The following is a 23339-nucleotide window of genomic DNA, read 5'->3' as shown; positions in this document are numbered from 1 at the left end:
ACTACTTACAACACCAAAACAAAATCCATGAAAAAAATAACTGATTAGCTAGACTTCCTTAAAAATAAAAACATCTGTTCTGCAGAAGACAAGCAAGCCACAAGCCAGGAGAAAATATTTGCTAAAAACATACCTGAATAAAATACTGTCAACCAAAATATACAAAGAACTCTTAAAACTCAGTAATATGAAAATGAAGGCTGGGCACGGTGGCTCATGCCTGTAATCCCAGCACTTTGGGAGGCTGTGGCGGGTGGATCACAACGTCAGGAGATCGAGACCATCCTGGCTAACACGGTGAAACCCCGTCTCTACTAAAAATACAAAAAATTAGCCAGGCGTGGTGGTGGGCACCTGTAGTCCCAGCTACTCTGGAGGCTGAGGCAGGAGAATGGCCTGAACCAGGGAGGCAGAGCTTCCAATGTGCTGAGATCGCGCCACTGCACTCCAGTCTGGGTGACAGAGCGAAAGAGACTCCGTCTCAAAAAATAATAAAAATAAAATAAAATAAAATGAAAAACCTAATTTTAAAATGGGCAAAAGATCTGAACAGCCGACTCACCAAAAATGTACAGAAAGCAAATAAACATATGAAAAGATGTCTGGTCGGGTGCAGTGGCTCACGCCTGTAATCAGGAGGCCAAGGCGGGTGGATCAGCTGAGGTCAGGAATTCGAGACCAGCTTGGCCAACATGGTGAAACCCTGTCTCTACTGAAAATACAAAAAGTAGCCAGGTGTGGTGGCCCATGCCTGTAGTCCCAGCTACCGGGGAGGCTGAGGCAGGAGGATCACTTGAACCCGGGAGGCAGAGGTTGCAGTGAGCCAAGATTGTGCCACTGCACTTCAGCCTGGACGACAAAGTAAGACTCCATCTCAGAAAAACAAAAATAGAAAAGATGTCCAATGAGATACTATTATACATTTGTTCATTTTCTTATAGTTGAGTTTTAGAATGGCCAAATTCTAAAATACTACCAATACCAAGTGTTGGTAAGGATGTGGAACAACAGGAACTCTCATTCACTGCTGGTGGGAATGAAAAACGGTGCACAGACACTTTGAAAGACCATTTAGCAGTTTCTTACAAAACTAAACATATTCTTACCATACAATCCAGCAATCACCCTCCTTGGTATTTACCCAAGTAAGTTGAAAACTTATATCCACACAAACACCTGCACATGGATGTTTATAGCAGCTTTATTCATAACTGCCAAAATGCAGAAGCATTTTGTGAGTGGATAAAATAAACTGTGGTATATCCAGACACTGAAATAGTGCTCAGTGCTAAAAAGAAATGAGCTATAAAGCCATGAAAAGACACGGAGGAGCCTTAAATGCATATTCCTGAGTGAAAGCAGTCAGTATGAAAAGGTAGCATACTGTATGATTTTACTCTATGACATTCTGGAAAAGGCAAAACTACAAAGACAATAAAAAGATAAGGTGTTGGCCGGGCATGGTGGCTCACGCCTGTAATCCAGCACTTTGGGAGGCTGAGTGGGGGGGACGCGGATCACTTGACGTCAGGAGTTCGAGACCAGCCTGGCCAATATGATGAAACCACATCTCTAATAAAACTACAAAAATTGGCTAGGTGTGGGGGCACACACCTGTAATTCCAGCAACTCGGGGGGCTGAGGCAGGAGAACAGTTTGAACCCAGGAGGCGAAGGTTACAGTGAGCCAAGATCGCCCCACTGCACTCCAGCCTGGGTGATGGAGCAAGACTCTGTTATCAAAATAAATAAATAAATAAATAAATAAATAAATAAATAAATAAATAAAATACGGTGTTGATAGAATTTAAGGGAGGAAAGAACATGAGGAGCATAGAGCATTTTTAGGACAGTAAAACTGAAACTACTCTGATATTATAATGGTGGATACATGTCATTATACATTTGTAAAAACTCACAGAATGTACAACACTAGAAATGAATACTAACGCAGACTACGGACTCTGGCTAACAATGACATGTCAATGTAGGTTCACCAATGGTAACCAATGTACCTCTCAGTGTAGGATGTTGCCAGTGGAGGGGGTTATGATGCATGTGTGGGGTAGGAGTTACAAGAGAACTCTGTGCATACTTTCTGCTCAGTTTTTGTGTGAACCTAAAACTGTTCTAAACTATATTTTTTTTTAAAAAAAGGAAGGGGAAAAAGTATTTGGTCTTTTATATTAATTCACTTTCGGTAGTATCCCCCTTAACATTTCTAATATTAAATATTATTGAGATTTTGAAAATATCTATCTGTATTGTATGTGTGTGTGTGTGTGTGTGTGTGTGTATATATGAATAAAGATTCTTTGTTGTGCAAAGTGATTGCTCCTCTTCCTTTTCTAGAGTTCATGAAATTCTGGTTTCACAAATACATATTCTTCCTTTGTAATTTATCTTCTGATGTAGCTACAATACTTTGAAACTCAACCTATATATGTTACCAAATAAGTTATATACCAATTTGATATATAATCTATCAGGTCTCAGCTTTCCAGATACAAGTTTAAAGTTATTAGCTTCACAACAGTTTTTTCCACTCTGCATAAAAAAAGCTATATTATTTTATACTCTTGCAAACACAAATTAGGTACAATATCTCTCCTTTTCACAGCCTCTCCAAAAAACAAATTACCATATTTCACTTCAACTCTAAAAAGATTACCTTCTGGGAAGGTAATAATCTGTCTCCAGAAGCCTATGACTTTTGATGGATTTTGTGAAGACAATAAAAGTGTGCTTGAGGTTTCAATACAGTAGACTCTCTATGCGGGAAAAATACACTAAAATGGAGGGACACGGACATTCTAAAGCAAAATCTGTTGGATATCTTATTAATATTTTTAAATTTTACCCTTTGACAGTCTATTTACATTAAAAAGTATCCTATTGCTTTCTGCTTTCCATACCCATCTGCAGTGCACCAATCCCCACGTTATTTCTTTTCTTGTTTATGTAAATCTTCCCCTTCTAGAATGGAAACTCCATCAACACAGACTTTTTTGTCCCTCTTGTTCATTACTGATCATCAGCACCTAGAGCACTTGCAGGCATAGAACAGATGCTCAATAATATATTTGCTGAATGAACAAATAGCCATGCCATGCTTCTATCTACTTCACACAATGGCTGTATTCTTCCTCTATGCACCCTCTGTACGCACATCCAGGCTCTGGGTGAATAAATACTGAGACTACTGCTGCTCCTGTTCCAGCATTACACCCTTTTCATCTTCTGCATAGGACATATTTTGTTTGTTCCTTTCCTGTTTCCACATGGAGTGGGGGGCGGGGCGGGGGGGGGGGGTGTCTATCCAATTCATCACCAGATCCTCCAAACTAGAACAGTGCCACAAACATAGTAAAAATGTATGCTGCATGAATATGAGACTTCCTCAGAGGTCATTGTACTCTGATTCTGCTGCATTTCCTGTAAACAGACACCTACTTCAAAACCTGGATCTGAAATCATTCTAAATTTGTGCTGCTTATATACAGGTTGAAGGTATTAAAAATGCTCACTGTGTCAATAATGCTTTCATCATAATTATTCTATGGTGATTTTTTTTAAAGTTGCCCCCTCCCTAAAAAATGAAAGATACCATACTAACAGATATTCAAAGAGAGTGAGCTCTTAAATAACCATGAACTCAAGAATAAGGACACTGGAGAAGTTTTCTTAAAAATCTATTTTCTTGATCGAATTGTTAGCTCACACATTAAATCAATGCTTTAGAAACAAAAATAAAGCTTTAAAGCTTTGCAACCAATGTGTTTAAATGGCAGACATTATATTCCAATATTCCAGCAGAAAGCCTGATTGTATAGCTCTTATTTTGAAATAACCACATAAAAACAACCCTACCCATAGACACATAACTTTCCTGAAGAACTCTTAGAATGCAGTGTTTTAAATTAATAAAGTATTCTCCTGGTATCCTCGGGAGCCAGCCAGCTACTGAGAAACATCACACCTGTTATTGCAGCAAGAGAAATCAACACCAAGAACTCTCACTGATGATGCCATCAAAGGCACACCAGAAGCCAACTTGATTGAAATAGACTATACCAGACTTGCAGGCTGCTTACTCAATTCACTAGTTTCCTAGGTCTTTCAGAGCAGAAAGAAACAAAACTCAGCCTGCCACCACCTCCATGGGTGGGAAAACTAAACTGGAAGACATGCTACTGTATTTTAAGAATTCCTAAGATCAAACTCAGGAAAGCTACCTGAAAAAAAATACAAAGTTAGTAAGGAACAGCCTGGAAAACTAAGATATTTGCAGTTTATATAACAGATGAATGGCCAGAATTCAAAATATATAAAGAATTCTCTTACTTACAATAAAAATTCTAAAATCTCATGAAGGAATACTATACAACTCTTTAAAAGAATGAACTAGATCTGTATTTCAACAGTTGATAGGTCTCAAAAACATGTTAAGTCATCCATACACCATGACACTACATTAAGTGATCTAGAAAAAAACGGATAGTTCACATTAAATTCCCCGGGGGGTTAAAAAAAAACAAAAAAAAAAGGAGGGCGTATGAATCAGCAGATATGGAGTACAGACATGTCATAAATTATTAGTGAAGTTTTACTTGTTTTATTAAAGAAAGATTTAAAACGAGTCTTCTAACAAATTATTAACATTTAGTTACTCCATACTGGGGTATTTATATTATCTGTATTTTTCTGTACTTAAAAATTTTTTCATATACAGAAAGCTACCTGTAGTTTATGTGAGATCCAAACAAGGTTCTTTTGAAATAATTTTCTACTTGTTCAGACTTGTAAAGTTGTTGAAAACTGATAAACCAGCATTGATAGTCATGCTTGTATAATTTATAAAAATCAAGGTTATCACTTAAAACATGTTTAAAGTTGCAGTGGTCTCATTAACTCAAGACAAAGACCCATGTGTACAATTCTGACAAAAGCTTCTGTATGAACTGCAAATACTAGAAACCATCTAAAGATAAATACTGTCACTACTTTCCTTTAATACACTAGATTTTTTTTCATAATAGAAAAATGGCTAAAAGGAGTATATAAGAGCTGAGGCTTCATACATTCTATCTATATCCAACACTAATATTATCGTGCAGTAGAAGATTATTCACAGATGAATTTTACATCAGTTCTAAAAGGATCTTGGACGATTTAATAAACTGAATTTTTTCAATGCATTCTTTATCCCATTGACTAACGAACATCTAGTAATTATTCTCTACTTGAAAGACCAAAATTTCTGATTACAGTAATCACAAAAATAAACAAAAAGATAAGCAATATTCTACTGCAAATAAAATTCTATCTAAATAGAAGAGTGACAAAACATGATTCACATTTTACACAAAGCAGGATGAGTCAAGACAGATAATATGCTCAAGTTAGGGGTATGAGTGATAAAATAGCATGGGGTCCCAATTTCTCATGGTTGTAGTTGTTTTAACAGTTCAAGTGCAAAAAGTCATTAACAACAGAAGTAAAACTTCTCCAAAGTGTTCCATCTTTAGTGGAGATGACAGCATGTGAAAAAGCCTCCATACCAAAATCAACACATCCAATTCACACCAGATACAGAACAGGGGAGAAGAACAAGTTTAGCATTCTGTACCTTGATGATCCAACTGGAATTTTCAATCTGTGAACGACGAGAAACAGTAGAACGTGGTTTATCAGTTAGTGTGTAATCTGTTCTGGTTCCTTTTCAATAAAGAACCTAAGTGGCTATACCAGTGATAAGAGATTATCAACCAGGTCAGCAGCTTCTTAAACTCAAGAAGAGGCCAGGGGAAAGGCTGTGAGACTTGGATGAAAAATATTTTCTATTTTTCCCTTTCTCTGCCTTTGGAAATTATGCTCATTCTTCAAAGTTTTGCTCAAACGTCTTCTCTTTTGGAAAGGTTTACCAAATCTCTTTAATCAGAAGAAATTACTCCTTACTGTTCTATGTCACAACAATAAGCTGACTGCCAAATTTATATCTGCAGCCTCGCCCTCTCCCCTGAGCTCCAGACTCAACTACCTATTTAACATCTCTCGTTGCAAGTGTACTGAGCATCTCAAGTTTCTCATGTCCAAACGGCACTCTTGAGTCCCACTCTCCTCCCTCAAACTCAATGCTTCTCATCTCAGTAAAGAAACCACCACTCACCCAACTGCTTAGGCCAAAAGCAGTCTCTCTTCCTCTACATTTCATCTACATTCCTCTATATTCCTCTACATTTAATCTAGAAACCCTGTCTCTACTAAAGATACAAAAATTACTTAGGCGTGGTGGCACACGCCTGTAGTCCCAGCTACTTGGGAGGCTGAGGCAGGAGAATTGCTTGAACTGGGAGGGGGAGGTTACAGCGAGCCGAGTGAGATCGCACCACTGCACTCCAGCCTGGGCAACAGAGCCAGTCTCCGTCTCGAAAAAAAAAAAAGGCTCCTGGCCAGGCGTGATGGCTCACACCTGTAATCCTAGCATTTTGGGAGGCCTGAGCTCAGGAGTTTAGGAGTTCAAGACCAGCCTGGGCAACATGGTGAAACCCTGTCTACTAAAAATAAAAAAATTAGCTGGGCATAATCCCAGCTACTCAGGAGGCTGAGGCAAGAGAGTTGCTTGAACCCGGGAGACAGAGGTTGCAGTGAACCGAGATCGCGCCACTACACTCCAGCCTGGGCGACAGAGCAAGACTCTGTCTCCAAAAATGAAAATAAAAATAAAAATAAACTCCTGCTCAGATTCCTCTGTGGCTTCCCATCTCACAACAAAATCCAAAGTCCCTCCTGTGGCCTGCCTACCGGCAAGGCTCTTGCCCTCTTCTTTGAGCTCATCTCCCAGCAGGCCCCTCCCCCCACTGTAGCACAGGCATACCTTGCTGCTCCTTGAACACACCAAGCTCATCATCACCTTGCACTTGCCCTTCCATCCGTCTGTAATGCTCTTCCCAAATGTCTCCATAGTTCACACACTCATTTTATATAGGTCTCAGTTCAAATATCACCTCCTCAGATAAATGACCTTCCCTAATCACCCTACTTAAATGACCTTCCCTAATTACCCTACTTAAAATTGAATCCATTCCCAAATCCCTTTATCTTGCATTGTTTTTAGTTGTTTTTTTCCCATTTATCACCTACTGCCTGACACCACGTCATATATATTTTCTGTTTTTATTTAATGTACACCTTCTCCACTAGAAGATGAGCTCCACAAGGTAAAAGTTTTCTCATCTTGGCCTCTCAGCAGTGCTTGCCATGCTACAGGTACTCAAGAAGTAACCCATGAAGAGAGTGGTTCAGGTGCTGTGCTAGGCTCTCAAGCTAGAGAGAGAAACAGGGCACTGCAGCTCCCACCCAGAATACACAGAACAATCTTGGGGCCCATCCAGAATTAATGAATCAGAATCTCTAGGACTGAGACTCCATAATGATTTTTTCTTTTTAAAAAAATATCAAATGTGACGTTAGCTCATATTTAACAGTACCAATCTATTCTAAGCACTTCACATGTGTTAATTTGTATACTCCTAACATACCCCAGAGGGAGAAATTTGAGGCACAGAGAGGTTAAATGCATCACTGAAGGACACATGACTTTCAGATGGCAGATCTAGGGTTCACACTCTTAACTCCTGGGCAGTATACTACCTCTAACTGCATCGAACACTGTATGAAAGGTAATCTATAAAGCATCCTATCAAAAGGGGAGGGTGAGGAGCACAGGGAACTGATCACTGAGGCAAGCCCTGGAGTCTGAAAAGCAGATAACGCAAAGTACACTTTGAGCTGTAGGGAACTTGGGTGAAAGTACAGTGTGATAAAGCTGTAAGGGGCTTCTGGGGGCATCAGATGGCTGAAGAGGAAGGGGTACGAGAGGGGTGAAAGAAGCTGAGGCTGGAAAGATGCAGTGTGGCCTGACTCTGAAGAGTTTTGCTGCTGGCCTAAGAATTTGGGCCACAAACCTATCCGTAAGATCTAGAGAGCCAATGAATGTTTTTAAACCAAGAAATGATATCAAATTTCAATTTTTAGAAAAATATCTCTGGAAACTGTATAAAGTATAGTCCAAAGGGTGAGAGAAGCAGGCAGAAAAATAGAGACAGAAAGTTGAGACACGGTGCTACTACAATAGTCTGGAAGGGAAAGGACCTATACTTAGGATACGATAGAATACTAAGAAGCAAAAGGGCATAGGAGATGCTGCTGATTTAAATGGACTGAGTAGATGTGAAAGGTTATGGAAAATGGGGAGTGAAAGACAAGTTTAGGATTTCCAGCTTGCCAACTTGGTGCAAGGGCCATTCCCAAGATCCAGAAGCCACAGTCAGTGGGGATGAGAAGGTAAACGGTAAATACAGTGTGGAACATGCTGAGTTTGAGGTGTTCTCATGACAACCAGATAGACAGGGATGTCCAGCAGGCTGACAGATCAAAAGATTTGCTTGGAGATAGAGATTTGGAAGTTTTCTGTGCGGAAGTGGAAGATGAAGGCATTATTAATGAGACAACATACAGAGAATTGTTAGATTGAGAAGACTGAAGCCAGAACCTGAGAAACCTCAACATCCAGTAAAAGAGATGATAAAGAGGTGGACAGTTCATCAGAAAAGTCAAAGACAAGTATCACAGAGAGAAACCTGGGGAACTAAGAAGGGTTTGAGTGAAGGGGTGAGGTCTGATGAAAGAAGAGTAAAGATACCAGAAACTGAAATTCACCGCTTCCCCAAAATTAGCTGTGATAGAAGACTGGGCATTTGCTTAAGCGGGGAAGATCTAGAAAACAAGATTTCTTTTCAGGAAGGGGCAACTTAAGCATGTTGTAGGCACAAGGAAGGAATCAAGTACAAGAGAAAAGTGAGACAGCAGCAACAGGCTAACGATGCAAAATACTGTTAAGTGATGGGAAAGGAATGGGGTAAAAGAACACACACCTAAGAGGTAGTCCTGACTCTCTGAAATAGAAGAGGAGGATAAGTAAAAACATAAGTTTCCACAAGAGAGAAAAGCAACCAGCATTTAGTGGAAAATCTTCAAATATTTTCTGAGCAAAATGCACTGTGTCTACATCGATCGGCTGTACGTAACGGGCCCTGCCGACAGGCTTCATTACTCTTCACCACTGAAAGTCTTCTTTTTTTCCCCCCTCTCTCCTTTCTCAGCTTTGTTTTTGTTTTTGAGATACAGTCTTGCTCTGTCACCCAGAGTGGAGTGCAGTGGCATAATTTTGACTCACTGCAGCTTCCACCTCCTGGGTTCAAGTGATTCTCATGCCTCAGCCTCCCGAGTAGCTGGGATTATGGGCATGCACCACCACACCAGGTTAATTTCTGTATTTTTAGTAGAGATGGGGTTTCGCCATATTGCCCCGGCTCATCTCAAATTCCTGGCCTCAAGTGATTCGCCTGCCTCGGCGTCCCAAAATCCTTGGATTACAGGTGTGAGCCATTGCGCCTGGCCTCTTTCTCAGCTTTCTCCTAAACATCAACCCTTCCTCGCCTATGCCTTAGACCCAGAGACCATGAACTCCCTGAGAAACTGCCATGCACCATGCACTGGGCTGTGCTAGGCACTGGGATCTGGGGAGAAGAGACACAATCTAAAAAAAAAAAAAAAAAAGGTGGGGGGGCTTGCTGACTAACAGCGAAAGGGAGTCACGTATCACATTGCCAATGACAACATGCTGTGACATGTGTGGGAGCCAGAGGAGCAGATACAATGTGAGTGAAGAATGTCAGGACAGTGACCTTGAAGAAGTGAAGCCTGTGCTGAGCCTCAAAGGTAAGCAGGGGGACGCAGTGAAACAAACAAGAGGAAAAGGAATCAACTAATTTTTAGTGGTGGAAACAGCTAAAAACTGTTACTTTATGACTACATACAGGGTAAGTCATGATACATAGTATGCCAAAGCCCCATGGCCAAGGAGAACTAAAAGGCTGAAACACAAGCATGAGGAAAGACGATGCTGGAAAGACGGGCAGGGCAATGTGGGGGGAGTGCAACAAGTATCAATAATTTTCCAGGTTTTGTTAAAGAATTTAAACTTTATTTTTGGCAACAGGAAGACATTTAATGATTGTAAGCAAGCAAGAGATATGCTCAGATTTGCATCTTTGCAAACCATCTTTGAAAACCACATCAGGGTGGAAAGAAAGAGAAGACTCAGACAAGAAGACCAGTTAAGAGGCTATTACAGTTGCGGGAGAAAATGGGGCAGCCATAGAGGGAATGGGGAAGAGGGGACAGAACTGAGTCATAGACTCTCTGAGTTGGTCAAATGCATGAATGTAGGTACCATTCAATGAGACAGTAAGAAGGGGAGGTTTGGAGGAAAAAATGAAAAGGTAGTATAGAGTTCAGCTTGGGTCATGCTGCATTTAACGTACTGCAGCCTTTTATATGGGCTTGGGTCAGGCCTGGGTTCATACATAAGTGACGTTAGAAGCGAAGGGTACTGGTAAAAGAGTTCCGCAAAGGGGAGAAGGGAAGACACAGAGAGAGCAAATCTGAGAGAAACAGGGAAAGGAGAAGAGGGGGAGAAGGTGAACCTGTAACCCTGAGCATTACCAACCGGACTGCATGATGAGTGGGCAAAACTGGCCACATGGGCAGAAGAAAAGCAGAGAGAGCAATGAGAGAGGTCAAGAGAAGAGTGTCAATGAGCAGGATGACAACAGGGGTCAAATGGTAGTGAAGACTGAACACGCAATGGGAGATGTAGTGATGAAGCAATGATTGAGCTTCCGGGCAGTGACTAGAAGTGAAGAACAGAAAGAAAAAAGACAGGAAACTATGTTTTCCAGAAGCTTACCATGATAAGAAGGAAAGTGAAAGGAGTAGCTAGACAGAGTAAAAAGGACTGACAACCCAGTTTTTCTTCTTTAAAGGTGGAAGGGACAATACTCAAATGTTTAATGAAAATGACTAATGGCCAAGCACTATTCTCAGTGAGTGCTAGGTATGTAAAGAAAGAAAAAGAAACAATCTTGCTTTGGAAGAGAAAGGCAACAAAAGCATTCATTTTAAAAATAATAATAAATAAAAAGATCCAAATGAGCCGACCAAGTGGTCTCTGGATTTCTCTAGATGACCGCTCATGTTTCTTCCACCTTTTCTCTGAGCGAGGTTAGAGGTGAACTATGCACTAAGATGGGATCCTCCTGCCCGCAAATTACATGAAAAGTTTTGATTGTGTGCATCTGCACATTCTCTCAAGAGTAAGCCATGGCTCTCCTTCATCCAATTAGTAAAGCAATGCCTGACTTTACAAAGGTCAGAAGCACAAATTTAGATTTTCAGAGGAGTCCATCAGGATATATTTACATGCCAACAAATCAATTCAACCAACAGATTGAGAATTCAAATAAGCCTCCACAAGGACAAACCTCTGGTTTTTCAGCAAATTTCTCTTTTTATTCTTGTGTATGCTTCTGTTTCAAATGATCATAGCAAACACTGAAAAGATGACCAAATCCAGGGTTGTATCCTTCTTTGGGGTACTAGGAAAAGAAAAGAAGAAGAAGAAGAGAATGTATTCTATGTAGTCTACTCAGAAATACTAAAACAAAAACCTATAGGAGCTTACATTCTAGCAGCGAAAGCCAAGCAATAAATAAGTAAATGAAGCACATAAAGAATAAAACAAAATGTGAAAGTGACATACAATTCGTACAATAAGAGGTGATATAGAAAAAACTGGATCAGAGTCCAAGAATACTCAGGAAAGGTTAATATAAGTAGTGAGCTTTCAAACAGTAACAAGAGGTTTCATTAATTAAATATTCAGGAGCCCATAGGAACAAAGTACCAGTAGGTGCTGTGGGAAATACAAGCTGGTTCCTGTCCTCAAGGGGCTTTCTATCTCTCTTCTTCAGCTAAAATAAACTTAAGTTCTCAAGCTTAGAGCTGGAAGGACCACCTAGAGGTACTGAGTTCAAGCCTCCTTACATAGCAGAGGAGGAAACCAAAGCTAAGGAGGTTAGCCCAAGTGCCTCTAGGTGACAGCAATGCTAGGAACCACAGATTCGCTTTGTAATGCAAAGCACACAGGCTTGGGAGGCTGTAAGACCAGGGCACAAATTCACATTCTGTAAAGTCTTCGCAAAGGCCCTCTGCAAAGGCCTCTCATCTCTAAAATGGAGATGGCCATAACACTGATTTCTCGAGTACGTGTACCTCTCCATTTCTTCCCTTTTTCTACTATATTGTAAATGCTGAGTGATGGAACTAAAAGACTAAAATAGTACCCAGTTAACCCAGAAATGCATAGTTTGCACGACAGGTATTGAGGACATGAAAGACTCGGAGCAGAGAATGGGGTGGTGGAAGGGAAGGTACAGTTGATAGTATTAGCACAGAATTTTCAACACTAATAAACAAATAGCTCACAATAAGAAGTGATCAAGTTAGGACAGAAGTTCTTAGGGGGAAACACAGAATTCATAGAAGGATTTTTTTTTTTTTTTGAGACGGTCTCACTCTCAGCCCAGGCTGGAGTGCAGAAGCACAATCTCAGCTAGCTGCAACCTCTGCCCTCCTGGGTTCAAGCGATTCCTGCCCCTCAGCCTCCGGATTAGCTGGGATTACAGGCATACACCACCAAGCCTGGTTAACTTTTGTATTTTTAGTAAAGAGGGGTTTCACCATGTTGACCAGGCTGGTGTCAAACTCCTGAGCTCAAGCGATCCACCCACCCCAGCCTCCCAAAGCTGGAATTACAGGCGTGAGCCACCATGGCTGGCAAAGATTAAAAGTCAGTCACAGTCATTCTAATGTCCCAGAGCAACTGCACTTTATGTAAGAGGTGCCAACGAGACAATTACAAGACTACAATTATAATAAGGCACTTTTTCTTTCTTTTTCTCTTTTTTTTGAGACGGAGTTTTGCTCTTGTTGCCCAGGCTGGAGTACAATGGCACGATCTCGGCTCACTGCAACCTCCACCTCCCCAGCTGAAGCGGTTCTCCTGCCTCAGCCTCCCAAGTACCTGGATTACAGGCATGCACCACCACGCCCGGCTAACTTTTGTATTTTTAGTAGAGATGGGGTTTCACTATGTTGGTCACGCTGGTCTCGAACTCCTGACCTCAGGTGATCCACCCACCTCAGACTCCCAAAGTGCTGGGATTACAGGTGTGAGCCACTGTGCCCAGCCTTTTCCTTTATTTTTCTATCCCATTTCTCTTTCAAGCCTCTTTCTCTAGTCTCACTCCTCCTCTCATCTTCCTAACATAATAAATAAGAAAGCCAAGGGCACACTCCTACTTATCTTTTAGGGGAAGAAACACAGCCAGCATAATGACAAAAAAAAAAAAAGCCATAGCCTTTGCAATCAGACAGATCTTGATTCAAATCCCAGCTCCAACCCTCAGTCAGGTTCATAACTTGGGTTAATAACTTCAGGATCATAACTGTACCCACTTCCTAGGCTTGCATTAAGAATTAAATAAATGAACACTTAGAAAAATGGCAAGCGCACAGTGTAAGCTCGCCAAGTCACATATCTCAAATGCCATCTTCCCTGTGAGATCGAACACCCAAAGTAGAATTAACACAGCTTTTTCTAAGCTCTCAATAAGGACAGGCCATAAATATCTTGTCCCCATTTTCCCTCCTTGTCTCCCAATACCTAGAGGCTGGAAACTTTAAGGGCTAGGCCTTCCTCCCAGGTCCCCAGTGCAACCTAGTGCCTGGCCCACAGGAAGCTTTCAGTATGTGGTAACTGAACCAAATCTCAATCAGAGTCACGTTCAATTCCCCCAGAAGGAGTCATCTGTCTATAAAGAAAACCTCAAAGGATCTGCAAAGGGCAGAAACCCAAAACAGCTCTAATTTGGACAATCATCTCTTATGTACAGACAATCCCCGATTGGTTTGACTTGCGATTTTTCAATTTTACAATGGTGTGAAGCCATCATAATTTTGACATATTTTGAATTTCGATCTCTTCCCAGGCTAGTAATATGCAGTACATGAGATATTCAATACTTTATCATACAATAGGCTTTGTGCTAGATGACTTTGTCCAACTGGAGGCTAACTTAAGGGTTCTGAGTATGTTTAAGGTAGACAAGGCTATGATGTTGGGTAGGTTAAGCTGTATCTAATATGTTTTCAACTTATAATATTTTCAACTGACAATGGGTTTCTGAGGATGTAACTTCGCTGTAAGGTGAGGAACATCTGTAAGAGATCATTATATCCATGCATGTCTCTAAATCCTTTCTGATCCAATTCGTATGCCTGGCGTATCATCGTCTTGGAAAATGACGACTTCTCAAAGTGTATCTCATACAGAATAAAACAGCACTTTTTAATCACCTTAAGTTTACCTCTTTGAACAATTGAGACAAGTCTCTAGTTTATTAACTCACCCCTATTTGTTTCTCTGTCCAAGGCAATGGCTGGTCAGGAGCATGCAGAACTAAAGGTTTTGTAGCAACACTTATAAAGTTTAAGGTGGCACTGCTAAAGATCATTTATTTTAGACATTCCTATCTTAATAAGTGCCCTTTACAACTTCTTGAATTCCCACTCTACAAACCTGCAAGCCTATGAAATCTCTACCACACACAAGCTTTGCCCTGCCTTCCAAAGACTGGATAGCAGAAGGACAAATTACCCACAAGTTAATGTGTTTTTTTTTTTTTTTTTTTTTTTTTTTGAGACAGAGTTTTGCTCTTGTTGCCCAGGCTGGAGTGCGATGGCCGGATCTCGGCTCACCGCAACCTCCGTCTCCCAGGTTCAAGCGATTCTCCTGCCTCAGCCTCCCAAGTAGCTGGGATTACAGGCATGCGCTACCATGCCCGGCTAATTTTGTATTTTTAGTAGAGATGGGGTTTCTCCATGTTGGTCAGGCTGGTCTCGAACTCCCGACCTCAGTTGATCTGCCTGCCTCAGCCTCCCAAAGTGCTGGGATTACAGGCATGAGCCACCATGCCCGGCCTAATGCTTTCTAAATATATAGAATCATGAAACCATCAGAATCTGATATAAAAGTGAATATTCACAAGAGAAATCAAACATTCTTTGGAGTCATCTGTCTGAACTTTTTCAAAAGTAGGGCAAGAAATCCCTCCTAAAAAATTCACAGAGAATAACTCTTAATGAATTGATGTTCTTAAGAAATTGTCCTGACAGCTATTAATACTTCATTAATGGTTTTAAATTCTCTGCCTCCCTCTCTCAAGAACAAACCCCTTTATGAGTTAACTCTAATGAGCTGATACTGGTATGAGGGAAAGTACAAGGCTTTGCCTGTGCCACCATTTACTAGTGCAGCCTCATCCAGCAGAAAGTTACCTAGCCACTGACTAAGTCATCTCATACGATTGTTATACAGATTAAACAGTAACATAAATATGGCAAAGCACCTCTTACCACAGTTCCTAAACTGTGTGGCCTATCTTCTGGAATTAAAGCATTTATCCTCTAGAAATGTTTGTTCCTTCTTTACCCTTATATTGCAAAATGTATGTCAGCCACTGCTTTTAACTCCAGACCCGACCCAACAGGGTGTTGGGGGGCACATTTCACCACTCACACATATGACCACTCCCAGATCCTTAGGTTCCATTTTCAATTCCCCTCCATTCTCTGAGCACCCTTCAGCCTTTCAAGACAACTCAAGGAACTTAGAGCTCTAGACCACATCACAAGGAAGTAATTTAAATCTAGGTAAATGGTCTAGGGGTACATCCCATTGTCTTAAAGTACAAGCTAAAAGATGAAAAACACTGCAGTCTCAATCTACCCCTAAAACATTTATTGCCCTAGTCTCCACTTCCCAGATGGGCAAAGGCTGAAGGAGCCTACTGAAATGCCAACAATGTAGTAATTGAAACACATTATAGGTATCGGCAAATGTGGCCTACCACAACACGAGGTGGGCATGCACACACACCCCCCAAAAGCGTGAAGACATCACTTGACACAGGTGAAAACACTAACATGCTAACCAAAGGTCAATATTAGCCCTTCTGAAAGGATGAAGGAAAACTCCAAGAAAGCATTTCTGTAGCTTTACAGTTCTATGCAATAAAAAAATGTTATTAAAAGAAAGTATTCCAAGGTTTTCTCATGGGACTATGCCATTTTCTCAACTGCCTCCCAACCCCCAAACCCCCATGCAAGGGGGGTTTGTCTTTGTCTACAAAGACAGTGTTTGTAGACATCAACAGCTTCTGTTAAAAGGATGCATTTTAACAGTTTGAAAAATATTCTAGAGATAGTATTTTACCACATTCAGTTATTTTGTTTGTTTTTAAAATAATCCTCAAGTGACTGTCAAGTTTAGTAACTTTGTTTCCATACCAAAGCTCTTTAAACAACTCTTCCTTGTGTAAAGCCAGCTGCCCACATCTGTCAGGTAAGAACTTCAAAGAACGCACATACCCACTGAGCAAGGCCAAAGCAATTCTGGATATGCTATGCTGACAACAGCCTGAAAGGGGCCTAAAATGATAGAAAAAAACAAGGATGCCAATCTGGAAACCATAATGCAACTTTGTTTTTAACACAATCCTCGGTGCAAAATAACGCAAAAGGCTTTTATTTTATTAAAGACATTCTATGGCAACCTTGTCTTGACTAATGGAACTCAGCACTCTTTGTATTCATCTTTCTTGTCATCTAGTTGAAAGCTGCGCTCATTCGTCCCAAATCATGATCATCCTTTAGACAGCAAATTTTTCAAAAAAGTGGGGATATATAAGACACTCTTGGCCTGGCGCAGAGGCTCATGTCTGTAATCCCAGCACTTTGGGAGGCCAAGGTGGGCGGATCACGAGGTCAGGAGATCGAGACCATCTGGCCAACATGGTGAAACCCCGTCTCTATTAAAAATACAAAAACTAGCTAGGCGTGGTGGCATGTGCCTGTAGTCCCAGCTACTCAGGAGGCTGAGGCAGGAGAATCGTTTGAACCCAGGAGGCGGAGGTTGCAGTGAGCCGAGATAGCGCTATTGCACTCCAGCCTGGCAACAGAGCAAGACTCCATCTCAAAAAAAAAAAAAGACACTTTTGGAGATAATTCTTTATGTAAAAATTCAAGTTTCGGTTCTAAAAATCATGCCTAGGGGTAGTATTTGAGTGACAACCAATATAATATACTCCCTTGACTCCTCCCCTCATTTTCAACTACTTAGCGATAATAACACAGGGTCAAAGTTCTCAGTATTCTGCCTTCAGCATTTGAAGGAAACATGCATACAATTTTAATAAATACAAGATAGTGTTAACGTTTAAGAGTTCAGCTCTTTAATAAGCATCAATTCAGACTAATTATTTTAGTAAATCCACACTTGGATGAAAAGCTCCCAGGTAATTATGAAGATAACAGTGATCTATGTCACAACCACTCACGTTAAGGAAACATCATTGCTTTACAAACATAAGCACATGGTCAAGAACTATACATTTTTTCCCCTAAGGAGTTAACTGTGAAGAAAAAGGAGTGAATAGGTGGATAAAAGAAAGTTAACTTCCAGTCCACATTTTTCTCCCAGGAACAAGATTTCAGAAGTAAATGGTACTATCTATGAAGATTTAAGTTTGACTCAAGTTTAGTAAGTTTAATGCCGCTTTTGATAAGCAAGCTACTTAATAATTAAATAAATGAAGATAATCTATTCAGGGTGGATCTAAACCACTACCACGAAGAATCTTCAGCACATGGCTGACGCTCTGTTGTGCTGTAAAGCACAGTCTGCTCCACGTGATCATGAAGTGTTAAGAAAATCAGTGCCATGCTAAAGCTAAAGAATTAATGCTGTACTCGGCATCTGAAAGATAATTACTGCACTGAATGAACTATATCCACAGGGCTTTAGATTTTTTAACTTCCTAAGCAATCTTAAATTACACATCAACTTGAAGGGCTGAACTAAAGAGTCTAAGCCAACTTTTCCCATACAAAAAATAAAACAAAACAACGTCCTTAAACTATCATTTAGAGTGTCCAAGTTTCTATTTTCTCCCAAAAGTGGTACTCAACTACACTGATTCATTGGTGCCCTCCCATCTGAGATCCCTACTAATGGCAGGACTATCTAAGACTTCTTGAAGGTCATTGGTTCAGTCAAGCAATAAAGCAAAAGTAAATGCATCCACAGTTATGTTTAAACCTTAACCGGCTGGGTGCAGTGGCGCACACCTATCATCCCAGCACTTTGGGAGGCCGAGGTGGGTGGATCACCTGAGGTCGGGAGTTCGAGACCAGCCTGACCAACAGGGAGAAACCCTGTCTCTATTGAAAGTACAAAATTAGCCGGGCATGGTGGCGCATGCCTGTAATCCCAGCTACTCGGGAGGCTGAGGCAGGAGAAGTGCTTGAACCCGGGAGGCGGAGGTTGCGGTGAGCCAAGATCGTGCCATTGCACTCCAGCCTCAGCAACAAGAGCCAATCTCCATCTCAAAAAAAAAAAAAAAAAAAAAACCCAAAAGAAAAACCTTAACCTAGTGAGGATGGATGTTCAACAGACCATTTCCATGTGACAGTATTATTGCTGGGGGAATAGGCTAGGATGTAAGGAATGATCTAGAGTCCTGAACGACCAAAAAATATATGACATACTATTTACCACAGATGGACTCTCATGGAAGGGGAGGGAGAAGGGAATGAAAGAAGAGTGCTATATAATGCCTTGAAAGTGACTCATTCGGAAAGCTCTCTTTGAGCTGGACAACAAGTGGGATCTCAGAGTGAGGAGATGGCAAGGAAATGATTAGGACTTGGAAGAACTGAGATCAACAGAAAGAGTGACAATTTTAAAAAACTCCTATGACTTAGTGAAAAAGACAAAAAGAAATATAAAAGAAAACACACACTTAGGCTGCATGCAGTGGCTCATGCCTGTAATCCCAGCACTTTGGAAGGCTGAGGCGGGAGGACTGCTTGAGGCCAGGAATTCAAGACCAGCCTGGGCAACATGGCAAGACTCTATCTTTACAAAAAAATTTAAAAATTAGCCAGGAATGGTGGCATCTGTAGTCCTAGCTACTAGGGAACCTAAAGCAGGAGGATCTCTTGAGCCCAGGAGTTTGAGGCTACAGTGAGCTATGATGGCACCACTGCCCTCCAGCCTGGGTGACAGAGCAAGACCCTGCCAAAAAACAAAAACATTTACTCTCTCAGAAAGATACCCCTAGTCTGAAAGAGCTTAAGGTTCACTTACTAAAAACATCTCATGAAAGTCAACCTTAAGTCTAGGCAAATCCTCCTGTGTCATGCTTCTTTCAGGAAGCCACCAGGCTTTCTCCTTTTGATATTTATGATGCAGCATAGTACTTCCTATAAAACTGCATAAAGTCATATAAATTTGCATTCTTTTTCTTCTGTAGCATCCTTAAATTTAACATACCACACAAAATTCCCAAGATTAAAGAGTCTGACAATATACAATCCCACACGATCAACTTAGGCTGCATTTAAAAGATAATTTTTCCTTTGAATGGGCATTTTAGTTATTACCTTCTCAAGTAAAGTTAGCTCAGAGGTTCATCTAGGTGAACCACCAGAAATCAGAGTCGTCACCCTGAGTAACCTGGAAGAAACCAGTTAAATGTGCCATTTCTCATCCTGAAATGAATCATCTCTAAGTCAGGGTATTCAGTCTCTATTAATTGTACTGTCTTAGCATTCAGTTTAAAACAAACAAACAACACACCTCATGACGTCATTTAAGAACACACACAGATGTCTCTTCTAAAGCTATGAGCCAGAGGCCTTCAACAATTTGGTACCACTTCTCTTGGACCACTTCCCTAGCAAAAATATCCAGTGACTTTGGCATAATTACTTTGGCCAATCCAGGGCCAGAATGATTGCTATTCTCTGCCACACCTTTCAGGTACAGAAGTGATGAAACCACTTAAGTGGTTAAGTGGTTGTCTAATCTCTGTATAGTACTATGCACTTACAAAGCCGCTAACAGCCATGTCATTCCTTCTAAACACTTTCTACAAGAGGCAACGTGGACACGAACATCATCCCCATTGACCGAATAACCACCCCAGGCTTTGAGTGAAGTGGCCTAAGGTCACACATCTTTCATTAAAACAATTGAACAAAATCTTAAATTTTCTCAAATGAGTGCCTCTTTCCATAACATATTAGACAACAGAGTTTGTACTGGGATTTGGGGGTTTTCAGAAAGTTAATGCAAGGAAGGACTGCTCAAGGAGAAGCAACACAATTTTAACTTGGACACTGGCTGCATCTATGCATAAAGGGACTGAGATCTGACTCTTGTCTACTCACCAGCCTTGTCTCCCATCTTGCCAGGCAACCACAACAAATGTTCTTTGTTGCTGTCATTCAGAACCACTAGTGGTGGCCGGGCTCATGCCTGTAATCCCAGCACTTTGAGAGGCCAAGGAGGGTGGATCACTTGAGGTCCAGAGTTTGAGACCAGCCTGGCCAACATAGTGAAACCCCGTCTCTACTAAAAATACAAAATTTAGCCAGGCGTAGTGGCACATGCCTGTATGTAATCCCAGCTACTCAAGAGGCTGAGGCAGGAGAATCACTTGAACCTGGGAGGCAGAGGCTGCAGTGAGATGGCGCCTCTGCACTCCAGCCTGGGTGACAGAGTGAGACCTCTATCTCAAAAAAAAAAAAAAAAAAAAAACTACTAGTGGCATCCCAAAGGAGCCCAGTCATCTCAGTGTTTGTGCCTCTGTGCATGCAATTTCCTCTGTCTGAAATGTTCCCCACCCTTTCCTTCTTTGAGCCTTCTTCTACTCGACCTTTATAACTGAGCTCAAATGACACCTCTTTCAGGAGTTGACCTCCTCAATGCTCCTGGAGCACTCTGGACTACCCTACATCATTGTCCTGTCCTGGCTGTTATTCTTATCTGCCCCCTTCCCTAAAGTACTGGGAGGAGGTTGAGGGAAAATGGGAGAGTACAGCTGATATGACTTGGCTTCTCTGGGTATCTGACACACAGATCAGGTACTCAGTAAATGTTTGTGGACTAACCGAATGAACCCACCAATTATCGGGAGAAGCCAAGCCAGGCCTCCCAGATAGAGAAAGAACTTCAGACAACTCAAGTGGAAACTATGGCTCACTATTTTCACTTTAGCTACCTGGACTTCTTTCCCAATCTGGCATCCCCAGAAGGCCATGAGAACATCATGAAAGCTCAAGTACTATCCTGGAATTACAATCCACGGTAGGTTTGGTGGGGTTTTTCGGGTTTTTCATTTTAATTGGAAAGCCTTTGGTTCTCTGTAAATTCAGAGTTATTTCACATTGTTAACTTGGAAGGCAAAGTGACAGCCACCGTTCTGGAGTATTTCCCAGCGATCAGACAGCATAACGGTTAAGAGCGTGAACTCTGAAGTCTGGGTTCAAATGTACCATTTGCCAACTGGGTAACTTTGGGTAAGTTACCCTACACTACTTCCCAATAGGACATATAAACTGGAGAGCCTCTGGCCATTCATTCCTTCATAAATACCAACTGAGCATCTACTGTGAGTCCGGTGCTAGCGATATAGTGGAGACCTGGCCTTCCAATCTAAAGTACGCTTCCATGGAGTCAGACTGTTCCATTTCCTACACAGCACTTAGCACTATCTGCAATGATCTTGTGTGTTGGTTTGTCTGTCCTCGTCGGAAGGTAAGCTCTGTGAGAGCAGAGGCCTTATCTGTCTTGTGCATCCATCACCTCCCCAGAGCCTCCCACATCACTGGATACACGCAAAAAGAAAGAATGAGCATGTCAGACAAGAACTTTTACCTCGTAGCCCTGGTGAAGGTAGGAAAAAAACAAAAACAAAAGTAACAACATAGAAAACATAAAGGCACAAATTACAGAGGTAATAGTATCTGGGAGAAACCAGGGTCATGGCTTCCCATCGCCGCAGGTATTGCTCCAGACAGCTCTGCGGAGAAAAAGGATCCCAGCACCCTGGCAGCCTCCTTGCGCCGCATCCAGGAGACAGCATGAGGGACACAGTGAAAGGAAAATGGGCCCAATCCCATCAGAAGTCCTGAGGAGGTTCATTTGTTGGTTCAACATGTTCATCTGTTGGTTCAACAGGTATTTATTTACTAGGCGTATAATGTGTGCTGGGTACACAGCAGCGAACTGACAAGAGCCTGTCCTCATGCAGTTTCCCTTCTAGTATTGAAACAGTGATTTTGGGTATGAAAAGTGCCGTGCTGACCACGAAACAGTGACGGAATACGGAATGACAGCAGGTGTGCACGGTGGCTGGGTGGTCACAGCAGGCCTCTCTGAGCAGGTGACACCTCAACTAAGCTAAGACCTGAGGTCAACACTGTCACAGAGCAGGGGAAGAAACTTCTAGGCAAAGGCAGCGGCGGAGGCTCACACTAGAGAGGATCACAAACTGGTAAGTTACAAAGTGACAAGTGCCTCGAAGGCAAGTCCCAGGAGGCTGGGGGTCGGGGAGGAGGCGCAGGCCCCGGCTCCCGCACCAGCCCTCTCGGGTCCCGGCCACTCCGGGCAGTTCTGGGGAGCGCGGCGAGCGCCAAGGCCCGGCCCGGCCTCGCCGCCCCCCGCGACAGCGCCGTCGGGGTGGGGACGAGGGCCGACGTCACCCGCCGCGCCGGGCTCCGTCCTTCCAGCACTGGGGCGGAGGCCGCGGGCAGGAAGGTGGCGGCCTCTGGGGCTTACCTCGGAATTTGAGCTCGTGCTGCGGCTCGAGGCTCAGGACCTGCTCCACCTTCGCCATGTTCCTTAGCGGCGGAGCACCTTTGGCGGGGAGACCCCTGAGAGGTCACCGGGGCGGGAAGCGTTAATGCTGCGCCCGCTTTAAGTTTTACAAAAAGGCGGGGACCGGTCGGGGCACGGGCGGGGGGTCCTCTACGGGGTGGGCGCGCTGGGGGGGGTCGGTCTACGCGGTGCAGGCGCAGGGGCGGAGGGCGAGGGCGAGGCCGCGGTGCCCGGCGAGCTGACGGCACGCACGCACGCACGCACGCACGCAGAGTCGTACACACGCACGCACGCAGCAGGCTGGCCCGCTCTGGCGGCGGGAAGCTGCGCCCTGCGCCGCCGGCTCCAGGGGCGGGGACTAAAGCTGCGCGCGTAGAGCCCCTTCCGGGACAGTGCGCGGGCGCGGCACAAGCCACGGGGGCGGGACTGCGGGGCAGCAAGGGGCGGGGCTTCGGGCCGCTCAGGAGGCGGGGTCAGTAGTCCAGCTACGACAGCCACCGCGGAAACTATTAAGGGCCCGCTGGGGGCCAGCTTCGTGTTAAGTGCTTTATTCAATAATAACAATTAGAATAAACTTCCACTTTTCTCTTGCTTATGTAGTGCCAGGCACTGTTAGAGACTTTGAATAATAGTGAAAGTACTTAGTATAA

The 23339-nt window shown here is 42.6% G+C and overlaps 1 protein-coding gene across 3 annotated transcripts in view; it reads right to left on the bottom strand.

The window, feature by feature from the left end:
* The window catches only part of VAPB (VAMP associated protein B and C), a 56805-nt gene extending 33720 nt beyond the window's left edge, over positions 1–23085 (bottom strand). For 2 of the 3 annotated variants that reach the window (XM_054674818.2, XM_003317019.5), the window contains exon 1: positions 22651–23044. In XM_054674818.2, the coding sequence (XP_054530793.1) occupies positions 22651–22708 (58 nt within the window). In that variant the 5' untranslated portion in view covers positions 22709–23044. Of the gene's footprint in view, positions 1–22650 lie in introns of all 3 variants that reach the window. The other variant, XM_001135464.6, reaches the window with a different exon arrangement.
* Positions 23086–23339: the final 254 nt, after the last annotated feature.

The sequence above is a fragment of the Pan troglodytes genome, chromosome 21 (genome assembly GCF_028858775.2).
Source record: "Pan troglodytes isolate AG18354 chromosome 21, NHGRI_mPanTro3-v2.0_pri, whole genome shotgun sequence".
In the NCBI taxonomy this organism is placed as follows: Eukaryota; Metazoa; Chordata; class Mammalia; order Primates; family Hominidae; genus Pan; species Pan troglodytes.
The sequence above is the reverse complement of the archived record's forward strand: the minus strand, read 5'-3'. Positions and strand labels throughout refer to the sequence as shown.